General features: G+C 47.3%; 1 protein-coding gene and 1 long non-coding RNA gene across 2 annotated transcripts; one reads left to right on the plus strand and one right to left on the minus strand.

The window, feature by feature from the left end:
• The first annotated feature begins 591 nt into the window (after positions 1–591).
• Positions 592–21,634, plus strand: LOC146037311 (uncharacterized). The gene is made up of 3 exons (XR_014461007.1): positions 592–1,354; positions 1,483–1,590; positions 21,562–21,634. It is a non-coding gene; the product is annotated as an uncharacterized LOC146037311 (long non-coding RNA).
• On the minus strand, positions 4,530–27,130 carry WAS (WASP actin nucleation promoting factor). Its single transcript, XM_083161364.1, has 12 exons — positions 26,995–27,130; positions 20,207–20,341; positions 18,401–18,487; positions 16,866–16,962; positions 16,283–16,324; positions 16,156–16,206; positions 14,508–14,691; positions 7,850–7,892; positions 7,577–7,730; positions 6,184–6,566; positions 5,805–5,919; positions 4,530–5,362 (listed from the first exon to the last, which is right to left on the minus strand). The coding sequence occupies exons 1-12, from the start codon at positions 27,106–27,108 to the stop codon at positions 5,307–5,309; spliced, it is 1,461 nt and encodes a 486-aa protein (XP_083017490.1). The 5' UTR covers positions 27,109–27,130; the 3' UTR covers positions 4,530–5,306.
• Between the last annotated feature and the right edge of the window lie 35 nt (positions 27,131–27,165).

Raw genomic sequence — 27,165 nt, forward strand, 5'->3', positions numbered from 1 at the left:
GCCAACTGGAAAGGTAGCACCCAGAAATGCAGAGCTGGTCATCATGGACTCCAAAGAGGACGAGGGCAACCGCCAGAGCCAAGCCAACGGCTGCACTGCCTCAAGTCCCAGTGAAAAAGGAGACCGACATCAATGCCTTCCAAAAGGTAAATTCCTTTAAGGATCGAAATGGCGACCAACTTACGATGGCGATTGTTTACATAGTGTGCAAACATTGCTGAACGCGTTGGTTTTAGACTTTCTTAAAATCGACTGCGATTCCTACCCCAGAAGCCACCAAAAAGCTTGTTGTGGAGCATTATGACGTCCTAAGTGATATCATGAAGGAAACGCTTGCAGATGGGATGTGCAGCCTCATGACGGACACCTGGACGGATGAGCCAGGGCAAAAGTTCCTACACTCTTACAGCCCATTACTACGAAGATGAGGATAAACGGTGAAGTGTGATGCCTGGTGCTGTACCTCTCAAGGAAAGATGTTGAATGGGACATAAGGCGTTAACAAATGACATGGCGGCTGTCATTACAGACAGTGGTGCAACCTTAAAGACAGGGCCGTAACTAGATATACGTAGGCCCCAAAGCAAAAGTTTTTAAGGGCCCCCTAGTTAACAACTGATGGTGATACATGTATGTAAAACATATCACTTAGACAGTAAAGATGGGCCCCATAGCAGCTGCACCCCTTGCACTGCTATGGGGCCCAGTTACGCCCTTGCTTAAAGGAAGCAGCGGAGTTGGTGTTCGGGAAAGAGAAGCACCTTCACTGCTTCTCCCGCAAGCTTAGTTCAGTTGTAGAAGCATGCCTCAGCATCCGGACATTTCTTTCTAAAGCGAAGGCGGTCGGCTATGAGCTGAGAAAGTTATGAGGAAAGAAGCTGAGTTGGTTGATCCCCACCTGGTGCAACTCATCGTATCATATGCTACATAGTGGCTAATAGAGCTGAGGCATCACGTCGATGAGATCATCAACCGCTATCCGAGTGTGCCACCCATGTTAATGGTAGCAGAATTAAAGGATTCTGGTGAAATTATGGAGATATTAGTGCCGTTTCAAGCAGCAACAAAGCTGCTTGTTGAAGAACGCTACTGGCATGGTGATACCAGTTACTTACAAAATCCTTGAGAAGCTGCATCCAAAAAAAGATGCTCTAACCAAAGCCATTGGTGACATGGAGAGAAGCTTTGGCACAGTAGAGAACGTCTTTTTATTGGCTGTTTAGCCCCTAACTTCAAGAAAATGTACTTCGGGGATCCTTCTTCGTTATCCGAACAAGTCACAGAATCCCGCTCAATAAGGAATCCATGGAGAGAGCAGAAAGCAATGACTCCATTTCTTCATCTGAGAGTGATGGTAAGATGGCTCCTTTTTATTACGCATGCATAATGATTAGAAATTTGTATGTAAAATGCTGAATAATTATAAAGATTTATTTGTTGAAGTACGATTAACCCACCCAAAATTTCCACATTGCCATGTAGCATCAAATTATCTGTTCGGAGACCACAACAAAATGGTGTACAAAGATTGGCAGCGGCTAGAGGCGACCGCTAATTCACCGATGCCAGCGGAGCTGGCTTTCTATCTAGGTAAGCCTGCATTGAATATCTTTAGGAACAATGTTGGCTTGCAGGTGTGTAATCATCGTTTGGAAACCATATTTGGGGGCCATGCCTGAGAAAATACAGGAGGATCCACTTAGATATTGGAGACAAATGCAAACCACCTACCCTAACCTAGCAAACATGACAAGGCAGTATGTGACGTCCATGGCCACCTTGGTTTCTTCTGAGCGGTTCTACACCAAGGCCCTTATTCAGATCTGATCGCAGTAGAAATTTGTTCTCAAAATGGGCAAAGCCATGTGCACTGCAGGTGGGGCAGATGTAACACGTGCAGAGAGAGTTCAATTTACCATATTCTAACATCCTGAACTCTGTTGGATATCGTGTCATTCAATGTGACCCAAATGGTCTTTCCCCGTTTCTGCATCATTCCAAGGGCTGTACACATAGGAGCGGATCCATAATTCCTCATTAATACATTTTCTGGGCAATATAAATTTGTTTTATTGTATGTCGATTTGTTACGTTATGTGCACAAGTAAATATGAATTATTTAACTATCTATTGCTACTCGAATGCGGCGGAAGGAGACAGGAATCATTGATAATCGCTAACCACCGACTGATTTCTCTTCCCTTCAGAATTAACAGTCAGTCTAAACTGACTTTTTTTTCCCTCAGAGTCTGCCGAAGAGGGGGCGGGCACTGACGTCATGTGACCCCCCCAGCAGGGATTGGCCCGCCTGTGCTCCCAGTGGAACGCCCACCGTTTTTATGGGGCGACCATACAATGCTGGGCTTTCCCCCGGTCTGGCCTGGCGCTCCCTCCCCGCAGCAAATGATCCGGCAAGTGTATAACTAGGTACAACAAGGTAACATTTTCATGGAATGAGCCGACTACTTGTTATTTAAACTATATTTGTAATATTCCATTGATTTATGTTGATTGCAGCCTCATCATTACATTAGGCCATAGTTGCCGACTTTTGAGCTGCCGTCTACGGGAGAGGGCAGCCAGCTCTGTCAGGCAGGGGGGCGGGGCCATTTCCAGGACTGGAAAAAGAGGCCGGTCTGGGGCGTGGCCACACAGATGATGCCCTGTTGGGGGCATGTCTACAGCGTCACGGCATTTTAGCCCCGCCCCCCGCTGTGCAATGCCGGTATTTCAGTCATTGCACTGCGGGGGGCGGGGCTAAAATGCCACGATCGCGGCATTTTACCTGCGGACCCCCCCGCCTAGGGACACATCGCAGGTGCTGGGGGGATATGCGGGAGGATTGCCACCCTTTCCGGGGGACCTGGAGGGGGACCCTATTTCCGGGACCCTCCCGGCCATTCCGGGAGGGTAGGCAACCCTGCATTAGGCCAGAGACACGGACAGGTTTCAGGCTATAAATGGCTGAATAAAATGTTTTGCCTGGCCTGGTCGCAGCAACATCCTGCAGGATCCCACTACCTTCGGTAGGCTGGGCAGGTTGACGCGCAGGTTTTTTTGGGGGGGGGGGTGGTATGGGTCATATGGTCGACATGTCTTAGGTTGACACATGAAATCGGCCGACCTGGCTAAGGTCGACACAAGCATTAGGTTGAAAATGAGAAGGCCGACATGAGTTTTGCACTTTTTATTTGTCTCAAATGTCGACATGCTTCAGGCACGGTGCCTCACCGCGGTCGGAACACTATTTCATTCTCCCACCACACGGTGTTGGATGGTAGGGCATAAAATACTGCCTGTCGGCACATGTCAGCTCAATGCAAACTCATGTTGACCTTTTAGCTGTTTACCTTGACCTTCTCATTGTCGATTTTCCAACCATGTCGACCTATTTCACGTTTCAACCTAAATCATGTCAACCTTCACTGGACAACCCAACGCATGTTGACCTAAATGGGGTAAATGACACCTTAAGACGGGAGTTCTATTGAAGATGGGCAACCAATCAGATGTAGAATCTGATTGGTTGCCCATCTTCAATAGAACTCCCGTCTTAAGGTGCCCATACACGGTGTGATGTGCACCGTGCTTTTTCCGGTAGATGCGCTGCAGATGGTTAAAAAAATACAGGCAGCACATATATGTGGGAGAGGACTACTTTGTCCACTCTCTCTACTTGCTTCCTCATGTCCTGACCATCCCTGCCATGCGGTCTCCTTACCTGCACCTCATGTCTCCTGTCTGTCTCCCCCTAGACTGTAAGCTCCTTGGAGCAGGGCCCTCTTCCCTCCTGTTCTCACAGCACTCTTCTTGAATTTCAATTACATCTCCAATACCCCTTTCAGACAGAAAAGTCTGAAAATCCCGGCAAATACACGGCACGGAGACATGGGATTTACAACACGGGTGTGCTCTTTCACACAGAAAAAGGACCCGTGTATTTAATGAAATTCCCGGGTGGAACTGCTTCACCCGGGTATTTCCTTTTCTGTGTGAAAGGGCACACCCTTGTCGTAAACCCCGTGTTTCTGACCATGGAATTGACCAGGGTCGAGGACACGGGATTTATGACCCGGGTTGACCCTTTCATACAGAAGAAATACCCGTGTCATTCAACAAATTACCGGGTAGAAATTTTCAACCCGGTAATTTGTTCTTCAGTGTGAAGGGGGGTCAGGCTGCTCCCGGCAAAATGCCGGGATTTTCAGACTTTTCTGTCTGAAAGTGGTATAACCTACAATCTATACCTGCATCTCTTCTCACTATGGGCCTTATTCTAGTTCACTCTTTCTGACAAATTCCTTCTCAGATGGACAAAACCATGTGCACTGCAGGGGGGAGATGTAAAATGTGCAGAGAGAATTAGATCTGGGTAAGTTATTTTGTTTCTGTGCAGGGTAAATACTGACTGCTTTATTTTTACACTGCAATATACAGTAGATCTCACTTTGAAGTAAAACCCACCCAAATGTAATTCTCTCTGCACAAGTAACATCTGCAGTGCACATGGTTTTGTCCATCTAAGAAGGAATTTTCAGAAAGAGTTAACCAAAATAACCCTCTATATCTCAGCTATTAAGAATTGTGCTGCTAATTGTTAATTGTGCTGTTTTAGTTCTTCTGCTGCTGTTATGTTTAGTTCTGTGTACCCTGTACTGTTCTAATATGTGCTAATTGTACGATGCTGCGTACCACTTGTGGCACCTTATAAATAAATTATAATAATAATAAGGTGGGGTTTTTTTGTATTTTTTTTCGAACACATGACCACTGATACTCTGTAACAGTTGTACAGTATTAAGCTTGATAAACTGATAAAGTGAAAGCTAATAAGGCACCATTGGCTCCTAACTGTACTTTTCAAACCCAGCCTGTAACGTGACAGATAGGAGCTGATCCGGGAGTGCATTATCACTTTCCACTTTATCACTTCTCCTGGCTTAATACATCTGCACCACTGGATCAAAACTTTGCCTTAAAAACTTTAATAAACATCAGCCACATTCTCTTCTTCCAAACTCTGGTCCCGGTCCTGATGGAGGAGAGAGAGGGGATGACCTAGAATTCTCTATGTACTGTATCTATATCAATTCTAAGATTGTTTGTGTCAAAAAAATATTCTTTCATTTCAATATTAATCAAACCCCCTTTTATCTCTGTAAGTCACAAAGTAAATAAACATGAAACCCTCAGTCCCATTCCGTGATGCGCTGACGCCCGCAGTCCATATATATCTATTGTCAGAGGAGGAGTAGCGCCTGGAGATGGCAGGATCCATTGTACCACCATTAGATAGCATCACCGGCTCAATCATCCCATTCATCATCGTCGTCGTCCTCGCCACCATCGTCATCATCATCATCTGAAGTCACAGTAAATATGATGGTGTAAGTTATGTGGAGGGGAGAAAGGTGGCAGAACACAGAGCTGATAGGGAGCATGTGGCATAATATAGAATTTGACGGCAGATAAGAACCACTTGGCCCATCTAGTCTGCCCCTTTTTAATATGAGTAGGTTGGGTACAAGGGCAGACCACAGCATGTTATGGGGAGGGTGGGAAGAGCGGCACTAAGAAACCGTGGCGGCGCTGAGGTTTATTAACAATGACGGCTTCTTACGGTACTGATCCAGCCAACAAAATGGCTGCCTCACTGTGTGCGTCACAAAGTGCCTCATAGCTGTGTTGTGATTGATAATCTGTTCTCAGGGGAATATGGGCTCAGCTTATGGTGAAGGATGGCTCCAGGTGTGAGGGTGACAGGTACGCTCCAGCAGTGGCGGCAATGTTCTGTAGGGACTTACCTGAGGAATGGATCACTTTGCTTCTCTTCTGCATCACATGCATGAGAGCTCCCACTATCCCCTCGGAACTATCTGGTGACATCGGGGAGGACGGAACATCAACTGGGTCTGTCACCTGGCAAATTATACAGTATAAATGACACTAAAGTTGGCTACACACTTATCGGAACGATCAGAACAATCTGTGGATCAAAATGATATATCGGGTACATCGTTTAGTGTGTAACTCATGATAGGCGCGCTCACGTGGGTCACTAGTGGCCTCTCCCATCGGCTCTGCAAGCTTGGCTCAAAGGGCTATTTGCCGCTGTTCATAGTGTATTGCCTCGTGCTAGCATCTATTTATACAGGATATTTACCATAATTAGCAGCCATTTACCTTGTGGAGTTGGATGCCTTGTCTAATCTGGTCCAGAAGAGCTCCCCGGCCACGAGGGGTAGAGGAGGGCTGTGTAGCTGGGCTGCCAGATACAGCAGGAGGTGGAGGAGGTGGGGGACCACCAGATAATTGAAGCCCTGGTGCAGGTGGTGGCGGTGGAGGTGGGGGTGGCGGTGGAGCTCCAGTTCGTGGTGGTGGAGGTGCTCTGGGTGCGCCAGGCGGTGGCGGCACTGGGCTGCTGCGAGATGGGGGAGGAGGTGGAGGAGTTATGGAACCTCGAGAGGGTGGCGGAGGTAAGGGGCCTGACCTGCCCCTTACATTTGATGGAGGAGGGGGAAGCGGTGCATTGCGGGATGGTGGTGGAGGTGGCGGTGAGGTTGAGTCTGTAGAGAAAGAAGCTAGTGAGCAATGGAAGTAATTATCTGCGGACTGTACGGTCATAGGTCTCCATCACATGGGAACTTCTGTAGGCCCAGCACACAGAGCTACAACCAGGCCATTCGCCTCTATGCTTATTAGAAAGCGCTGGATAATCTGTTTCTCTTCATGTTACTGCGAACATGGTTTTTCAAAGGTATATAAATGAAAATAATATCCTTCATATGGTCACATTAGCAGCAAACTAATAGTATGTAATTGGTGGGTATTGTACTTCCTCAGTGGTGTGAATCTGGTGTTAGAGGATGGTCAATGGTGTATGACTCCAGTGTTAGAGGATTGTCATTGGTGTATAACTTGTCTTAGATGATGGTCATTGATGTATGAGTCTGGTGTTAGAGGATGATCATTGGTGGGTGACTCTGGTGTTAGATTATGGTCCTTGGTGTATGGCCCAAGTGTTAGAGTATGGTCATTGGTGTATAACTTGTCTTAGATGATGGTCATTGATGTATGAGCCTGGTGTTAGAGGATGGTCATTGATGTATGACTCCAGTGTTAGAGCATGGTTATTGATGTATAACTGGTGTTAGATGATGGTCATTGATGTATGAGTCTGGTGTTAGATGATGGTCATTGATGTATATCTGGTGTTGGATGATGGTCATTGGTGTATAACTTGTCTTAGATGATGGTCATTGATGTATGAGTCTGGTGTTAGATGATGGTAATTGATGTATAAATGGTGTTAGATGATGGTCATTGGTGTATATATATATAAACTAAATTCTTATTTAAATCATATCCCTATTTAAATGGTGAAAAAGTATATACATTTTTTTACTCAGCATAACCTCAGTTCCCATAAAACAGCCATAGTTTAATCTAATCGGCCTTTGTCAGATCAGCAGGTCCCTGTTCTATGTGCATCTAGTCATACAGTCCAAAGCATTTTATTGTGTGTGGGCAGCTTCAGCACAGAAGCCCATGCCGGCCCTTGGACTCTACTCCTCACCTCCCATCCTCATTTCCTCTTTCACGGCCTCCACTCCTCCATGCTGCTCAATGAAGTCGTAGATGAGTTTTGAGGTCTCTGCGTCTGCCAGCTGAGCGTCACTGATCCCTGCTTTGCTGAAGAGATTGCGCAGCTCCGGATCCAGAGCATCCATCTATTAGGAATGGAAATCGCAGTGCGCGGCTTGATAAGAAGCATCGCGGACAGGGGAGTGTATAAACTCTTTATTAAATATTTGGGTGAGAAAATCTCCGTAAGGCTGATTATACTCACATCAAACCCATTATTTGGATCCCAGCCGACATGACTCACGTGTCTGTAATGAAGGAACGGCCTCATATGTTATCACAATTCATTATACTTGTACATATAAGATACACAGTCACAATATTCCTTTCTATACATAAATCACTCGCCGTTAGGGTGGAGAGTTTGTGCGCTAAAAACTGTCACAGCTCAAAGTGAAAGTAAAAACGGTCACAGCTCAAAGTAGAAGTACATTGCAGAAGCCGTCATTGTGACAGGCTTTTAACAAGTTATATATATTGGTGAGAGCAGTGTGTCTGGTACATCCACTAAAATCTATAAAGTATTTTTTATTTTTCTCTAACGTCCTAGGGTATACTGGGATTCAGGTAGACAATGGGGTTATAGATGGGTCCGAAGGAGCCGGTGCACTTTAATAAAAAATTAACATCCTGTGTGCTGGCTCCTCCCCTCTATGCCCCCACCCAGAGCCCAGTTTAGAAAAAAGTGCCCTCCGGGCCGGTAGCACACTCTGGGGCTCCATAGTTATTTTGCATTATTTTTAGCGTTTTGCTATTTATTTTTTTAATTTTTATTTTTGCAGCAAGCAGAGCTTACTGCTGTCCTGATGGAGGGATCACGGCACCAACCTCTTATAGGGTTAATGGTCCGTGTCCTGCTGCCGGGGTTTGGTCCTGGACGGTGATGTTACCGCAGTCATAAAGCACTGACGAGCACACCATCAGCCTGCCGCCCCATCAGTGTGAAGTTCAGCGGTAGTAAGGTCTCCCTCATTGGAGATTCTTTAAACCGCGGCGGCGCGTAATTTACACTGAGCCGTGCCATCTTGGAGGCGGAGCCTCCTGGAGAGCGCGAACAGCAGCAGCAGCCGGCGCCATTACAGCTTGCTGAAGGCACCGCGACTACGCAGCAGGACCGTACAACAGACTGGTAATACAGTGGGGTTGTGGGGGTCCGTGGGCGCTCATTAGTGCTCTTTAGTCCTCTATAGGACTATACTGCTATTGCTAAAACTTTGCTTTTTAGCCCGGGTGCCGTACTTAACGCCCAGCTAAGGGCTTATGTGCTGGTTCTCCCTCTCTGTCCCTCCTCACGGCCTGGGGAAGAGAGAGTTTGCTCAGGGGCGTAACTATAGCACCGCAGCCCCCGCCACCGCGGGGGGGGGGGGGCGCTGTGCATGTGGGGGCGCCGGGGGCTGCGGTGCTATAGTTAACCCCCCCCCAAATCCCCCGCAGACTGTCACTTACCTATCGCGCTGGTCCCGGCGGCTCCGTTCTTCTGCTGAGGACCACCACAAAATGGCCGCCCCCATATAGCACACAGTTCTCTGAAACTGTCTGCTGTATGGGGGCGGCCATTTTCTGGTGGTCCTCAGCAGAAGAACGGAGCCGCCGGGACCAGCGCGATAGGTAATGCTGTGGGGGATTGAGGGTGGGTTTGCATGGGAGGCGGGGTAGGGGTGCTCGGCGGGGCGGCGGGGTAGGGGTGCTCGGCGGGGCAGCGACGGGGATGCGCCCCCCCCCCCCTAACGGCGGGGGGGCGCCCAAAACGTAGCTACGCCACTGAGTTTGCTCTGTGGGAAGATAGTTTATATTGTATAATTATACTGACAGCATGGCAGGGAAGAAGACTGTATGTCAGTCATGCCACGCTAAATTCACCCCCTTGGTGGAGGGGTCCCTTGTGTGTGAGAATTGCATGGTATCTGCGCCGGGGACTAGCAGCCAGGAGCCTGCCTGGTTGGAATCTATTAAAGGAATGATGTGTTCTATTTCATCTGAATTAGCTATTTCATCTGAATTAGGACAGGAGAGACATGATTTGCAGAGGTCTGTGGCTGATCTTAGAGCTACACCTGCTGCTCAGAGACCCCCTAAGTTACTTCCTCAAAAGCGCTCTTTGCCTGCTTTGCTTGGCACAGACACTGAAGATGAGGAACAAGAAGAGGAAGAGGTAGATATCCCTGAGGCTGTGGAGGAATCTCACTCTCAAGGGGTGGATGCTCTTATTTTTGCTATTAGAGAGGTCCTTAATCTTCCTGATAAGGAAGAGGAACAGACAGAACTAATGTTCTTCTCTACAAGAGAAAAATCCTCTGCTACTTTTCCTGTCTCTACAGAGCTTAACAGGAAATTTCAACAGTCCTGGGCTCACCCAGAAAAAAGTTTTCAGGTGCCAAAGAGGTTCCTATCTATTTTTCCTTTCCCTCCTGAGGACAGTAAGGTGTGGGAGACCCCACCGGCGGTGGATACATCTGTATCCAGGCTCTCTAAGAAGATAGTGCTCCCCTACCTGGGGCAGTCTCTTTAACAGATCCGGCAGATAGAAAGCTGGAAACTACTTTAAAGGCGATTTATGTGGCATCTGGGGCTACTCAGAGACCAGTTATTGCAGGTTGTTGGATAACCAAAGCCATTAGCAAATGGGCTGAGGCAATTCAGTCTGATTTACAGGAGAACAACCCTCAGGTGGATATGCTCACCCTTCTTAGACATATTCAGGAATCTGCGGATTTCTTATGTGAAGCGTTAAAGAGATTTGGTGTTGTGGCAGCTCAGACAAACACTATGTCTGTGTCCGCCCGCAGAGTTTTATGGTTGCGCCAGTGGGCGGCTGACCCAGAGTCTAAGAGAGGTGTGGAGGCTTTACCTTTCACTGGTGAAGCACTATTTGGTGAGGAACTTAATAAGTGGATTTCACAGGCAACTGCTGGGAAGTCCACTGGCCTGCCGTCTGCCCCTCCACCACCGCGGAGAAATTACACAGGCCCCTTCCTGCAGTCCTTTCGGACCGCGAGGTTCAGGTCCAGAGGCCGTGGAGCCTCAAATGCAGTCAGAGGCACAAGGGGTAAGTCCCGCAGAATTCAGTCAGCAGTCCTGCCCGATCAGGCTCACACCACTTCTCAGGAAAAACCCTCAGCATGACTGTTCCCTTCTTCAGGAGGGGGACATTCCAGTGGGAGCCCGTTTATTACATTTCAGCCCAGTTTGGCGGGCGTCTGCCCTAGATCCCTGGGTGCTAGAATTAGTGACACAGGGCTACAGGATAGAGTTCGCCTCTACCCCGCCTCAGTAATTCTTCAAGTCAGCCTTACCAGCTTCACAAGAATCTCAAAGGAACCTTCTGGAGGCTGTTCAGAAACTAATAGATCAAGGAGTGGTAATTCCTGTACCTACCCATCTCAGGGGGAAGGGATACTACTCCAACGTGTTCGTCGTACCCAAACCAGATGGTTCAGTACGCCCTATACTGAATCTTCGGTTTCTGAACAGGCATCTCAAGACCTTCAAGTTCAAGATGGAGTCGTTGAGGGCGGTGATTTCGGGATTGGAGAAAAAGGAGTTCTTGGTGTCGCTAGACATAAAGGATGCCTACCTCCACATCCCGATCTGGCCGCCGCATCAAGCCTATCTTCGCTTCACGATTCTAAACGACCACTACCAGTTCAGGGCCCTGCCGTTTGGCCTCGGATATTCACGAAGGTCATGGCGGAGATGATGCTTCTGCTCCGCCGGGCCGGAGTGAATATTGTGCCATATCTGGACGACCTTTTAATAAAGGCCCCCACCAGGGAATTACTGGAGGAGAGTGTCCGTACCACCTTCAGGATCCTGTCAACCCATGGGTGGATCCTGAATCTAAAAAAGTCGCAGCTGGTACCGTCTCAAAGAATTCTTTTCCTAGGGATGATACTAGACACGGTGGCCCAGAAAGTCTTCCTACCAATGGAAAAGGTTTTGGCCATCCAAAGGATGGTGCGGTTGGTTCTGAAACCACGCAGAATATCTGTCCACTCCTGCATACAGCTGCTTGGGAAGATGGTAGCAGCATACGAGGCGATCCCCTACGGACGTTTCCATGCGAGGACCTTCCAACTGGACCTCTTAAACAAGTGGACGGGTTCTCACCTCCACATGTACTCCTTGGTCACACTATCATCGGAAACGAGAATCTCCCTTCTGTGGTGGCTGAAGTCATCCAACCTTCTAAAGGGAAGGAAGTTCTGAATTCACTCATGGGTGCTTCTAACAACATACGCCAGCCTGAAGGGATGGGGAGCCGTAACTCAGGGAGTTCACTTTCAGGGTCTTTGGTCAAAACAGGAAGCCTCTCTTCCCATAAATGTTTTGGAACTAAGAGCGATACATCAAGCCTTGCTACAGGCCTCCGATCTGCTGAGAGGAAGGCCCGTACAGGTCCAATCGGATAACCTCACGGCAGTGGCATATATAAATCGCCAAGGGGGAACAAAAAGCAGATCTGCCATGAGAGAAGCTGCAAAGATTCTAAGCTGGGCGGAAAGCCACGTAGAGGCCAATATCGGCCATCTTCATCCCGGGAGTACAGAACTTACTGGCGGATTATCTCAGCAGACACACTCTACACCCAGGAGAGTCGAGTCTACACCCTCAGGTATTTCAGATGCTGGTGGACAGATGGGGGTGCCCTCAGGTGGATATGATGGCGTCCCGAACGAACAAGAAGCTTCCGAAGTACTGCTCCCGAACGCGGGACCCTCTGGCAATGTTGGTGGATGCCCTGACGGCGCCATGGACCTTCAGCTTCATTTACCTGTTCCCCCCGATCCCGTTAATCCCGAGACTTCTCAAACGGATAAAGCGGGAAAGGGTTCTGGTGCTTTTCATTGCTCCATATTGGCCACGCAGGACTTGGTTTGCGGACCTTCTATCCCTGTCACTGGAAGACCCTTGGCCCTTGCCACATCGTCCAGATCTTCTTCAACAAGGGCCGTTCATTTATTACGACTTACGTAAATTTAATGGCGTGGAGGTTGAAAGGGAGATCCTAGCGAGGAAAAGCATCCCAAGTACCGTTATTCCAACTATGCTCCAGGCTAGGAAGATGGTCACCTCAAAGCATTATTACAGAATCTGGAAGCGTTATGTCTCTTGGTGTGAAAGCCATAGATTCTCTCCTACTGAATTCAAATTGGGAAGATTCCTGAGATTTCTACAAGCTGGTGTAGATCTGGGCCTTAGGCTAGGATCTATTGAGGTCCAGATCTCTGCGCTGTCTATATTTTTCCAAAGACAGTTGGCGACTCTCCCAGAAGTGCAGACCTTCATTAAAGGTGTTCTACACATCCAGCCACCCTTCAAAAGTCCGGTGGCGCCTTGGGATCTAAACCTTGTTTTGGAGTTTCTACAATCGTCCTGGTTCGAGCCTATGAAGACAGCAGAAATAAAGTTTCTTACCTGGAAAACGGTTCTGTTATTGGCGTTGGCGTCTGGTAGAAGAGTCTCCGAGCTGAGCGCACTATCTTGCAGAAGCCCATATCTAATTTTTCATGCAGACAGAGCTGAGCTGCGTACAGGGCCGAAGTTCCTCCCAAAGGTGGTCTCGGCTTTCCATATTAACCAGCCCATTGTGGTTCCATCGGTTACTGCTGGTTCTTCCACCCCTAAATCTCTGGATATGGTCAGAGCCTTGAGGACTTATGTTCCTCGAACAGCTCGTACAAGAAAGTCTGACTCTCTTTTCATTCTGTACGATGCAAGAAAGATTGGATTTCCAGCGACAAAGCAATCCATTGCCAGTTGGATCAGATTAACTATTCAGATGGCTTATTCGCAGGCCTCGATTCCTGCTCCGGCCTCCATATCTGCTCACTCTACCAGGTCGGTGAGTGCCTCGTGGGCGGCTGCTCGAGGAACGTCATTACTACAGTTATGTAGGGCAGCCACCTGGTCGGGAAACAATACTTTTGTAAGGTTTTACAGTTTTGATACTCTGGCATCAGAGGATCTACAGTTTGGAAATTCGGTTTTACAAGGACCTCAGCACTCTCCCGCCCGTTGTGGGAGCTTTGGGACGTCCCCATTGTCTACCTGAATCCCAGTATACCCTAGGACGTTAGAGAAAAGGGGATTTTGATTACCTACCGGTAAATCCTTTTCTCGTAGTCCGTAGGGTATACTGGACTCCCACCTCTGTGCTTCGTTCTACTGTTTGGCGTGTTTTGACTGACTGGTTTCGTCAGTGTTATGCTGTTGGTAGTTAAAGTTAAAGGAACTTCCTCCTCTCATAGTATGACCGTCTCCTTCGGGCACAGTTTTCTAAACTGGGCTGTGGGAGGGGGCATAGAGGGGAGGAGCCAGCACACAGGATGTTAATTTTTTATTAAAGTCCACCGGCTCCTTCGGACCCATCTATACCCCATTGTCTACCTTAATCCCAGTATACCCTACAGACTACGAGAAAAGGATTTATCGGTAGGTAATCAAAATTCCCTTATTACCAGTTATATAGTGCACACATATTCCGCAGCGCTTTACAGAGAATATTTGAACATTCACATCAGTCCCTGCCCCAGTGGAGCTTACACTCTATATTACCTACCACATGTACATGCACACACAGACATTCTAGGATTCATTTTGTTGGAAGCCAATTAGCCTACCGGTATATTTTTGGATTGTGGGAGGAAACCGGAGTACCCGGAGGAAACCCACGCATCCTAGCTTTGTAAGGTACTCAGATTGGCCTACCTGCCATTTGCATCAGAAGTAGAAGAGGGCCGAGCATTGCAACCCGGTGGCCAACAGCGGTACTGCAGCTGGTGTGCGTGTGTTTATACTATGAGTTTCCAGGTCCGAACCCAACACCACAAATGCTGTATTACCAGGGATATATATATACTCACTTGAAGCCACAGGGGGCACCAATATCCGCTTTGGAGAACTTTTTCTTCCCCTTCTTGCTTTTGGACTTGTCGCTGGGTGTCGGAAGGGCCCGGTATCTGCTAGAGGTGATGTCTGGGTTCTGAATGCTAACCGCGGCTATGTTAATGCTTGGGGAGGGGATTTGCGGAATTGGACCGGGAGGACCTGCGATGACACGTATTACACAGTTATATACATAGCAAATCACAAAACATTGCAGGGAAGGAATCACAGTAGAGAGTCAAATAGAGACTAACACTTGTCGCTCGGATTGGTCCTAGCGAGTTGCGATCATTTGGTCTACAGCATGATGGTCGACACCCTTAGGTCAACACTGGAAAAGGTCGCGATGGGAAAAGGTCTACATGGGAAAAGGCCGAAAGGTCATTAGTTCATCAGTTCATTAGTTCGACAGGTCATAAGTTCAACAGTGTCTAGGTCGACAGTCAAAAGTTCGACATGGGGGTTTTTCACTGTTTTTGACCCGAATGTCAACACAGTCGACATGGACACAGTTTAAAGTGCACCGCATCCCCTTGCATTGCTCGCTGCGCTCGCAATGATTGGGGCAATCTATTTTATTCTCCCACCACGCCCTAGTGGATGGTAGGGCATGAAATACCGCCTGCCACATGTCGGCCCAAAAAAAACAGTGAAAAACCCTAGACACTGTCGAACTAATGACCTGTCGAACTAATGACCTAGAATCATGTTGCCTTTTTCCCATGTCGACCTAGACCCATGTCAACCTAATGGTGTCGACCTAATGACTGTCGACCATTAAGCTGTAGACCGCATCCCGTCCTAGCGTACTGGGCTGTAATGGTGCGCTATTGTGGGGGTGACCCACTTTCGCTGGAAAAAAAAGTGCATTTTTTTGCAAATTTCTCTTCATTTACTCTTCATTTCGGTGAAAAGTTGGGGACAATCCCTATTTTGGGGATTTTAGGACTTGGTTCAGAAGCCCTTGGACACCCCCCTTGTTGACTAATTAGGCACCTTGACATATTTAATTTAATTAGCCAATAAGGAGATGTCACTTTTGGGGTTAAAAGGTGCAAAGTGATGGCAATGGGGTACAATGTATGAGACCGGTATATTGGGGTGCTTTATGAGCGAAACAAGAGTTTTTAGACTTGCAGGTGGGAGTAATCGATTAAGTTTGCAAGGTACTTGAAAGTGCCTTTACTTGATACAGATTTATACTCATACCCATTTTTGTGTACCCCAAATCTTATGAGAGAATTTGTTTTCCATACATACACACACAGGCCCTTATTCAGATCTGATAGCAGTACACATTTGTTCTCAAAATGGGCAAAACCATGTGCACTGCAGGTGGGGCAGATGTAACATGTGCAGAGAGAGTAAAATTTGGGTGGGGTGTGTTGAAACTGAAATCTAAATTGCAGTGTAAAAATAATGCAGCCAGTATTTACCCTGCACAGAAACAAAATAACTCACCCAAATCTAACTCTCTCCATACATGTTACATCTGCCCCACCTGCAGTGCACACGGTTTTGCCCATTTTGAGAACAAACTTGTACTGCGATCAGATCTGAATAAGGGCCACATTGTCACCCTTCACAGTCACGTTACTTATGCCTTGCCCTCCTGCTGGCACTTACCATTGGAGAACTGCCCCGGTGGCGGGGGTAGAGGGAGGGTGCTTCTTCTCTCTGGCAATCACACAAAGAGATTGAGTTAGTAAGTACCCAGCCTCATATTGGCCCTGGCAGTTAGATGTGCACTTACCATCTGACACAGGAGGTGGTGGCGGCAGTGCCTGGCGTTTCTCTGTGGGTTTAATAAGAGACATCATTAAACTCTGCCCAGCATCAAAGCATAGCCGACTAATTATATGTAGAATAATATGGATATAATAATATAACCAGCAGAACCGTACCTGGGGCCCTACTGACACCCCAATATAACTACTACTTGGGTCTCTTCTTGTTGCACCAACTGAGCCTTCTCAGAGTCCTAAAGAGACCTCAGAGCCCCAGGTCACCATAAAGTTGTTTTTTATTTTTTTAAACTTTGCCGGTTGGGTGGAATGAATCCCAATCCGGAATTCTGACCGCCTCTTCCCCCCCTCTCCTTCCAGCCCTTCTTCTCTGCCCCAACACTCTCACTGGCTGGCAGCACTGATGAAGACTCATCTGCCTGCCCCCCCTGTCCCATGTACCGTTGGCTAGCGGATCACTTGGTGACCAGCCAGCGTCATTGCAGTACCTCACTGCACTCTGGGCAACGTTGATAGAGATTTCATGGACACATATGGTAAAGCAGGGGCTGCAGCGGGCACCAGGGACGGCGGGCAGCCATGTGTTCTTACCTTGCCTGTGTTGTTTCTTCTGTAGTTTCTCTTCCACGACAGCCTGGAACACGGCAGCTTCATCCTCATTCGCAAAATTCAGACCGACCTGACATTCCTGAGAGCATAATGTAACATGTGATACTGACAGCAAGTGTAATAATGGATCAATATAATGCCAATATACAGACCTAATATGCAGGTACCGTAATGGATCAATATAATCCCAATATACAGGCCTAATCCACAGGTGCAGTAATGGATCAATATAATCCCAATATACAGACCTAATCTACAGGTGCAGTAATGGATCAATATAATCCCAATATACAGACCTAATATACAGGTGCAGTAATGGATCAATATAATCCCAATATACAGACCTAATATACAGGTGCAGTAATGGATCAATATAATCCCAATATACAGACCTAATATACAGGTGCAGTAATGGATCAATATAATCCCAATATACAGACCTAATATACAGGTGCAGTAATGGGTCAATGTAATCCCAATATACAGACCTAAAACACAGGTGCAGTAATGGATCACCACACACACAAATACAGACTGTCACTACACACACAGCCTGTCACCACACACACACAGCCTGTCACCACACACACATACAGCCTGTCACTACACACACAGCCTGTCACTACACACATACACACACACACACACACACACACACACAGCCTGTCAGTGTCACCACACACACATACAACCTGTCACCACACACACACACACACACACACACACACAGCCTGTCACTATACACACACATAACCTGTCACCACACACACACACACACACAGACACAGCCTGTCACCACACACACACAGCCTGTCACCACACACACACACAGCTTGTCACTATACACACACAACCTGTCACCCCCCCCCCCCCACACACACACACACACACACACACACACACACACACACACACACACAGCCAGCCTGTCACACACACAGCCTGTCACTATACACACACAACCTGTCACCACACACACACACAGCCTGTCACCACACACACACACACAGCCTGTCACCACACACACTTCATACTCGCACACCCTCCAGGATCGTCTGGGAGCAAAGGCGTAACTACCATAGGTGCAAGGGGTGCAGCTGCTATGGGGCCCAGAGCTGAAGGGGGCCCATCTTTCCTGTCTAAGTAATATGTTTTATATACATTTATCACCATCAGTTGCTAAATAGGGGGCCCTTACAAACTTTTGCTATGGGGCCCACGAATATCTAGTTACGCCCCTGTCTGGGAGGCTCACAAAATCAGGTGTCCATCCAGGAAAGTCTCCTGCCCTCACATGCAGAAACAAATTGCAGCGATCCACGGCACGCCAATGTTGACTTTGTGCACATTGACCTTTAAGCGTCGACTTCTTGACTGGCGACCTACACACTGGTGACCTTTCATCCAGATCCCTCTCCCACACCTCATACCAGCTGCGCCATGGTGGCATACAAGTGAGCACCAGGCCCTGCAATAGCTGCAGTAGATCTCATTAGTACATGAGCCAAGGCACTTACATCTGAGGGGAACGTGTGGAAGTACGGACACGGACTGAGGTAGGAGAGCTGCGGGTATAGTTCCTGCTCCCACACCAGCTTCTCTTCCTGCAAAACAATGTGTGACATTAGTGTAGCTGAGTCCACACAGGGAAAGCTGTATACAGGCACACAGATGATCAGCGCATTACAGTATTCAACAGGCCATGTGGTTTCTACATGTGTGTAAACAAAAGGCTGCAGGAGAGATGAATGCAGGTCATAATAAAGGATGGGGGCTCTAAATGCCCAAGACTAGTCTTGTCGGGGGCTTGTCAGGGCAGGAAACAATAAGTTACCAGCTGGGTCCTGGGCGTATGACCTTCATGGAATGACCAGCTGGGTCCTGGGCGTATGACGTTCAGTAAATTACCAGCTGGGCCCGGGGCGTATGACTTTCATGAAATTGCCAGCTGGGTTCCGGGGCGTATGACATTCATGAAATGACCCGCTGGGTCCTGGGCGTATGACGTTCAATAAATTACCATCTGGGTCCTGGGCGTATGATATTCAATAAATTACCAGCTGGGTCTAGGGCATATGACGTTCATAAAATGACCCGCTGGGTCCCAGGCGTATGACATTCGAGAAATTACCAGCTGGGTCCCGGGCGTATGACGTTCAATAAATTACCAGCTGGTTCCTGGGTGTATGATGAGACATTGGTCCTGCCCACTCCAGATAGACCCGCAAATTGGCCATTTTGCCATGAGGTGGTACCTGCTCTCCTCCCCATCTTCTGTATATAAGACAGTGTGTGTGTGTGTGTGTGTGTGTGTGTGTGTGTACAGTATATGTTCATATGTAGCACCAGTAAGCTACCATTTTACAGAACACAATACATAAATGATAGCTAGCAGATAATTGGTTGGCTATGGGTTCCCGGGTCATCTCCCCCTATGTTTCTTTTCTTTGCATCTTTGCTTTTTAGTTTTTATCGAAGGAATTTGTAACCTTCAGTGGCTCAATTATAATCTTCTATTTCTTTATTGGGGCAATTCAATAATTTTGGGCTATTTTTAATAATGCATTTTCCATATCTTTGACAAGTCTCTCTAGCGTGTCATGACATTCTCCAGTGCCCCCTGGGCCATCCACGCGTCTCTAGGTGCCCAGATCTTAGTAAATTATTAAATTATTTTCTCTTTTCATATAATTCTCGAGGGAAAACATCTCCCCTTTCATCAGTCTTCTTTGCGTGTCATTCTACCAACATTTATTCCTGTGTGCAAGGCAATGGGCAATTATAAATGACCCTACAACGTGGCTGTCACCAGGGGGGGCACAGAGCAAGAACAGAGCTGGGATAATAAGCTTTGCAGACATTTTCTACTGATGACTTCCCTAAATGAGCACAACCAGCTACAGTATATAGGAAAGGAAATGTTTTCCATGTGATGTTAAGGGGTTATGAAAAAGGAATGTTTGGCAGACATAAACTCCATAGGCTGTTTTATCCAATGACCTCTCCTCTACACAGTTCACACAAAACTTACTTGTGTTCTATTTCTGCTCTCACACAACCCAATGAATGACCTCAGGTCAGAATTGACATGTGACTGGAACATACAGCCCTCAACATGGGCAGACTGATTGTCCAAAATCCAGGGTGTGAGTGCCGGTGTAACCGTGTAAGTGAGGGTATAGGTGCGCAGTAAGCCCATTATGTAAGCTCTGTACATTCCTATTAACTTCTATAAAGAAAAATAAATAAAATCACACACACACATTCATACATACATACATACATACATACAGTACATCGCAGGGGAACCATGTAACACGTACCGTAATGTCAAACAGCTGCATGAAGTAGGAACGCTTCGGATTGTCTTTGACTAGACACAGGACTCCGCAGCTCTGCTTAACCCAGTGGTCACTGCTTGGTGCCATCAATAATTGCACCACAGTTGTCGACAAAGTCTGCGGGATTGAGAAATAAAAAGGGTTAATTTCTATATTAAATATTTACAAACAGAGGGAGGGAGAGGATGAATTTATTTTTATATAACATCATTGACAAGAAAGGGAGCTATAGGATCAATTGGGGAGGAGCTATAGGATCAGTCAGGGGGAGGTGCTATATGTAAGCGGAGGTGCCATGGCATCAGTCAGGTGGAGGAGCTTTATGTTTTGTGAGAGGAGGAGATATGGGATCAGTCAGTGGAAGGAGCTGTATGCTTTGTTAGAGGAGGAGTTATGAGATCAGTCAGGTGGAGGAGCTGTATGCTTTGTGAACCGAGAATCTATGGGATCGGTCAGGGGGAGGAGCTATGGGATCAATCAGTGGGATGAGCTGTATCCTTTGTGAGCGGAGTACTATGGGATTGGTTAGGGGAGGAGCTATAGGAAAATTCAGGGGAGGAGCTGTATGCTATGAGATCAGTCAGTGGGAGGGACTGTGTGCTTTGTGAGAGGAGGAGCTATGGGAATAAGTCAGTGGGAAAAGACTAAAAATGATGTATTATACTTGCAGCAAAATAAGTATAGTTGACACCGAGGAGTTTATTTTTTATTTTTACCAAAACTCCCGGACTATTGCCCCATTGTCTTTCTGCATTATGTCATGGACGACAGCATGAACACAGGCTGAGGAGCATGAAATCGATGGGAGTCCACTGGTTGCTAAGCAACTGTTGGAGGATGGCAATAACACTGTGCTGCCACCTTTTGGCTAAAATGAGTAGTGACACATGAGCATATGACCTTTTATTATACCTATAAAAACATGTAAAAAGTATATTAATTAATTCCCTTTTCCTTTCCTCTAGCAGGTAAGTTATAAACTGTATGAATGTCCATGGCAATGTTTCTCTCTTTTATATATCGGGTATTTTATTTTACAAGTTAAAACATTAAAACGTTTATGCAATAAATATTACATTAATACAGTAACAAAGATAGTTACGATTCCGACGGACACAAAACACAGAACTGTAAGACAATTTATATATAGATATTCAACATAGATATACTGTTACCATTTTCACATGACATCAAAATGACAATATTATCACTATTATATGTTAAAATACTACTTTATTGTTGCGCAATAATATGCCCGCTGCAGCTGTAAACTGTTACTTTGTCTCTCTATTTATTAGGTAGTCCCTATAACCAAAACATCTATTTTTGTTTTGTAGATTGGAGTCCCGCACTGAGTATCCTGGCAATGGGCTTACTGTATTTGTAATCCACAAGTGAAAGTGAATCAGGTAATAATTGCTGTCTGACTCACAATGTAACAACACTGTAACAACACTGCAACAACACTGTATATATCCTCTCTCCACTTTTCTTCATATCCTTTGCCTAAGCGTGTAGGTCACTGTAGCATGAAGCCAACTGTATAAAGTCTTTACACCTTATTGCTTGTTACAGTCACTATTTCTCCATCAAATAATATTAGTCAGGGAAAACGACTTATTCTGTCCTTCTGATGAGGAAGCACATAAATGTCTGCCTGTCATACAGTTATTATCTGAGGTAAACACATTCTCCATGTTAACCCTGCATTAGGTTGTTCGCTTATTTTAACCTTCCTGGGATAGTACATCTTTCAATATATACTTTTGGGTGAGAGAAGAGCGTATTACAGCCTTTTTGAGGTAAAATGCCTTTTTTTCTATCTGTGGCTATGTATAAATATAGTGGACTTTAGCTATCTGAGGTAAAATGTCCTTTTCTGAGGTAAAATGTCACTTTCTGAGGTAAAATGTCTTTAAACTGTACACAGCTGTGTAGGTAAATATGAGAATACCTCTTTCCCGGGCTGGTGCAGGTATGACTGTATTTTGGGGCTGGACTCACCACACCTCTCCTTTTATCATTTACAGTCCAACAGGTCACAGTGAAAAATTGAGAGGGAATCCCAGCAACTGATGAGCCATTTCTGCATACCCCCAGTCAGGGGCGAATTAATGGGTCAGGCCGCCCCATGGCACAACATTTTTGCCCCCCACCTTCCATCCCACCAAAATTTTACACTGTCATACCTATTACACATCACACACCCATTACATATTATACCGCATGCCATAATGCCCATTACTTGTTATGCCACACACCGTAATGCCCATTACACATTATGCCACACACCGTAATGCCCATTACACGTTCTACAAAACACTGTAATGCCCATTACACGTTATGCCACACACTGTAATTCCCATTATATATAAAACACATGCCGTACTGCATATTACGTCATTGCTATGGGTTTCTTGCTCGTTGCCACCGGTTTCATGCTCGATGTCACTGGTTGCATGCTCTGACTGGGTTCTCTGGGACAGCCAGCCAGTGACACCTGGTGTGGTACCAGTGGCACTTAGCCTGCCCTGTGGACAACAGGTCGAGTTGGATGGTCCTGTTAGGGCAGGGCATTAGGGGCCAGTGGGGCAAATTATGGCTCCTCAGAGACTGCCACACAGTGACAGCTACAGGCCTCAAGAGGGTGGGCCCAAAAACACGGGCTGGAGCATGTCCAAGCCCTAGGGCAGCCTGAGCCCTGGGCAGCAGCAGGGGCTAGGGGGGCAAGGGCTCCTCACAGCCTACCACATGGTAACAACAGTAGTTGAGGCACTGGGACTTGGTGGCTGGAGACAGTGGGGCAGATGTATCATAGCAGCGCTTATCGCGCCGCTATGATACTTCCTGCTTCGCCTCAATAGCGAGGCGAAGCAGGAAGGGACATCGACAAGATGTATTAACATCTTGTCTGCCGAAGCGGGGGAGCGCTAACTCCCCCCTCCGGCGATGTCCCTTTCTGGAGATAGCGCATCAGTTAATACTGATGCGCTATCTCCTGTCCCCGGCCGGCCGCACTGGGCATGCGCGGGATCTCGCTGTTCACGCGAGATCCCCAGCGCAGCCCACAGCTGACAGCAGGGACAGCGCTGTCCCTGCTGTTTAGATAGGGCTTCGCCAGCCTGATGCTGGCGAAGCCAAACCCGGCTTCGTGCGGAACGGTCAGCGATGCTGACCGTTCATACATTCGGCCTGCTATCATTTTGATAGCAGCGCCGATATGGACAGGGGCGCATAGCGCCCCTGTCCATTACCGCACGCTAGCTCCATCATACATGGGGGAGAAGCGGTATCAGTGCACATAACGTGCGCTAATACCCCTTCTCCCCCATAACGACCCTTCATACATCTGCCCCAGTGAGAGAAGCGCTGTGTGCAGCCCCAGCATCCTTGATGACCTTCTGCGCATGCGCCGCCATCCTGTGCTTTACTGCTTTTATGCACAGGCTGATTCACGGCTCGAGGGTGCGCGTGCACACAGCACTCTGCTGTGTTTCAGGCTCTCAGCAGCAGAGCTGATGCTGAGCCACACATCGTCACTGTGAGCGCCGCCGCCACTTCGGACAGTGACTGAGGACGATGCCCACGCCTAAGATGCTCCCGTTTGGAGGAGCTGTCGCCGGGAAGAATGGGTGAGCTGGATGCGTGAGGTTGCAGACACAAATCACATCCCGTGAGGGGAGGGGGGGAAGGGGGTGATGCCTTGCCGCCCCCAGCAGGTGGCGCCCATAGGCCCGTGCTTCAGGGGCCCAATGGGAAATCCGGCCCTGCCCCCAGTAAGTGTAAGCATCCGCTGTGCTCCCGCTATCTGCTGCACTCTTTCTCCCTGGACTTCTCCTCACCAACTGCACTGCCCAACTGTAGCTCACTCTAGGGATGACCATCGACCATTGATGATTTGAAATCATCGATGGTTCATGGCTGATGTCGAATACTTTTGCCATCGATGGGGGAGGACCAGATGGTTTCCCTCCATCAATGGAACAGCAAAACTATGTTTTGCTTTTTTTTTTCTTCAAAGTGCCGGCACACGGAGCATAGCCCCGCCCACGCCCCACAAAGCCCCGCCCCCCGTGTTTTGATTGGCCCAAAGGCCAATCAATCAAACACAATGGATGACCATCGATATGTAAAAATATTGATGGTCATCCATTGCATAGTTAAGCACTATCGATGGACAGTTGCAGAATTGCCATTGATGGCAATGGTCATGTGACATGCTACTGACTTTTTTTTGCTGCCGAGGCTGCTGGGAATTGTTCACCACTGTAAACAAATTCGCTATAGCATGCTTCATCATGACACACAATACATTGTATAGCAGGTTATTACACACGTTAAACCAGGCGTTTCCCAAACTCTGGATATCCTAAAAACCTGGACTGTTATTATTGAGGACAGAGGTTTTTTTTTACCCCTGTTTAAACTGTTGCTGGGCATATACATGGTCAGATACAAACACAAATCACTCCATACGATCTCTGGAATGCAACGTTTACAAAATCATTGCTAATAATTAGTTCACCTAGCAACCAATAGCAACCAATCAGATTTTAAATATTATTTATTTAGTTGTTTCTAGAAAATGAAAGTCAGAATCTTAATGGTTACTATAGGCAACACCCCTACTAGTCCTCTGTATAAGGGCTGATAGAGGTGTACTTTGTGCGGCACACAGCCAGTTACTGTATGTGCCTTATGTAGCCAGAACGGCAATATAATGCCTCTCTGTCTGCATGCTCTGCACCCGGCGCAGAGACGGTGACCTGTCAGGTTCTGCACAGCAGACAGAGAGGGACTGACGAGAAAGCAGAAGTGTTTAGCAATATCCACAGACGCCACTTCAGCTGTTTTAAAACATAGTTGCTGACAGCGTCGACTGCTGCTTTCTGGTTGCAGCACGCAGGGAGGCAACACATATATTACATACATCATAACACGTATGTTTATATGTGCTAAGTAAGAGCCCTTGCTCTATATGGTTAGCACTGCAGCCCAGCAGCTGACTTTGGTTGCCAACATGCTGGTCACAGAACTTTGGGCAGTTCAGAAGGCATGGTGGGCGAGGCGAATGTGTGAGATTACAGGCCCACTCCATTCTGGCTAGCTATCTGCTACATTCAAAACGTGTGGCACTCCAGCTGCTGTGGAACTGCACATCCCAGCCCTGCTACAGTTTTACAGTTAGGTCATAGTACCCCCTCCTGGACCCCCCCGGAAATGTAGACAAGTCACCTGCAATGGGTGCAGTCTCCTGCAACCCACCCTCGGCATGGGGTCCGCAGGGACTATACGACGCAAACCGCAATATCATGACCCCACCTCCCCAGCTGTGCAATGCCTGTAATACGTCATTAACCAGCAAGGGGTGTGGCCACAATGATGCAACTAGGGTTTGATTGGATGCTACTGGGAACGCCTCCACTCTGTAAACCCGCACTTTAGTAAATTTACCAAATAGAGTAAAATAGAAATAGAATTTTTGCTTAAGTGAATGGATTGCATGCAATAACGCGGAATCTTATGCGTGCTGAGCTACAGCCAATCAGATCACTTGCATAGATGTATATGGTGGCACAAACCGTGTAACGATTTGCACATTTGTATACAGCTTAGCAACCCATTGGGGACTAGCGACATTGTGGTTAGTTGCAGGTCCCGGTGGGCTAATATCGGTAAATTGAGTTTTTAGAAGTGAGAGATGTTGCTCAAAGCAGATTGTTTATCTAGCACCTTCTAGAGGATAATAGATATAATCTATCAATTCAAAAAACTGTCACTTTAGTAAATTTACCTAAGCTGAATACATGACATGTGTCACAGTGCGGGGTGTTCAAAAGGTGACCAAATCCCCCCCCCCCCCCCACCCCTGGGTGGGCCCCAGTAATTACTAATGGTTATCCAAGTCTCTAAGCATGGGCCCTTACAACCACTGAATTCACCCAGTGGGCCCCCAATCTGACACTGGACAGCTCTTCCAATATACTAGTGCTGCATGAGCTTAGTATTAACTTCCGAGGTTATGAACTGGAAGGTCTGATATGTGCATTTGATGAATATGCAAGCCACTGGAAAAGAGAGCGACCATTCAGATCCCTCTCCTGGGACTTCTTACAATAAGAAGCCCCATGGCTTCTATGGACTATGCTTTCTGCCTCAGGCGACCTGAGGGGACATCAAACTGACCTGATCTGGGCCGATTTGACGTCCGGATTCGTTGGAATCGGCGGAAATCAGGTCAGTGTATGGGCACCTTTACACTTTGATACATCCCACCTTTGGTTTGTACAATTAGGTTGATTATCACTGTCGCCATCTAGCTTATTATACCTGGTTCACATGATCCGCCTAAACACAGGTGCATTTACACTTTCCATCCACCTGATGCCACGCCCTTCATCAGCTGAGAATGCCACATTACAGCCCAGTTACACCCCCCCCCCCCCTTTGTGTAATTCAATGTTTCTGTGTTCTGCACTTCATGTTCCTGGGTCATTGCAAATGGTTAATTCTCATACCTGTAACAACTTCCCCATAACACATTGCCTGACTCATTAACCCACTACCTCTCACAGTGCTGCAGCGCAGGTGTATTCATGAGCGACTGGCACATTATGAAAGACCCACAGGTGGTGGCATTTATCTCATCCGCAGTCCTGTGATAAGACCTGGCAGAAAAGCCCTGGCATCAGGCTGCCCAGAGGACTAAATATAGGAAACACAGCATCAGGCCTTCCCCCCGTCACCCACCCAAGTGCCCGACCTCTCACCATGCATTTTCGCCCCAGCAGCTGGAACACCTTCTGGTTTTCTTGTGGCAAGAGAAGGGCAGAGGGGGCATTTTCTTGGTTGCGGACCCCGCTTTTGGGTGCCCCTCTGCTCATGGCTAGGACCCAGCTGCCGTTAGGAGTGTGAAGTTAAAATAAAAATGAAAAAAGAGA

This window comes from Crinia signifera, chromosome 9 (genome assembly GCF_055691185.1).
Source record: "Crinia signifera chromosome 9, ASM5569118v1, whole genome shotgun sequence".
NCBI lineage: Eukaryota > Metazoa > Chordata > Amphibia > Anura > Myobatrachidae > Crinia > Crinia signifera.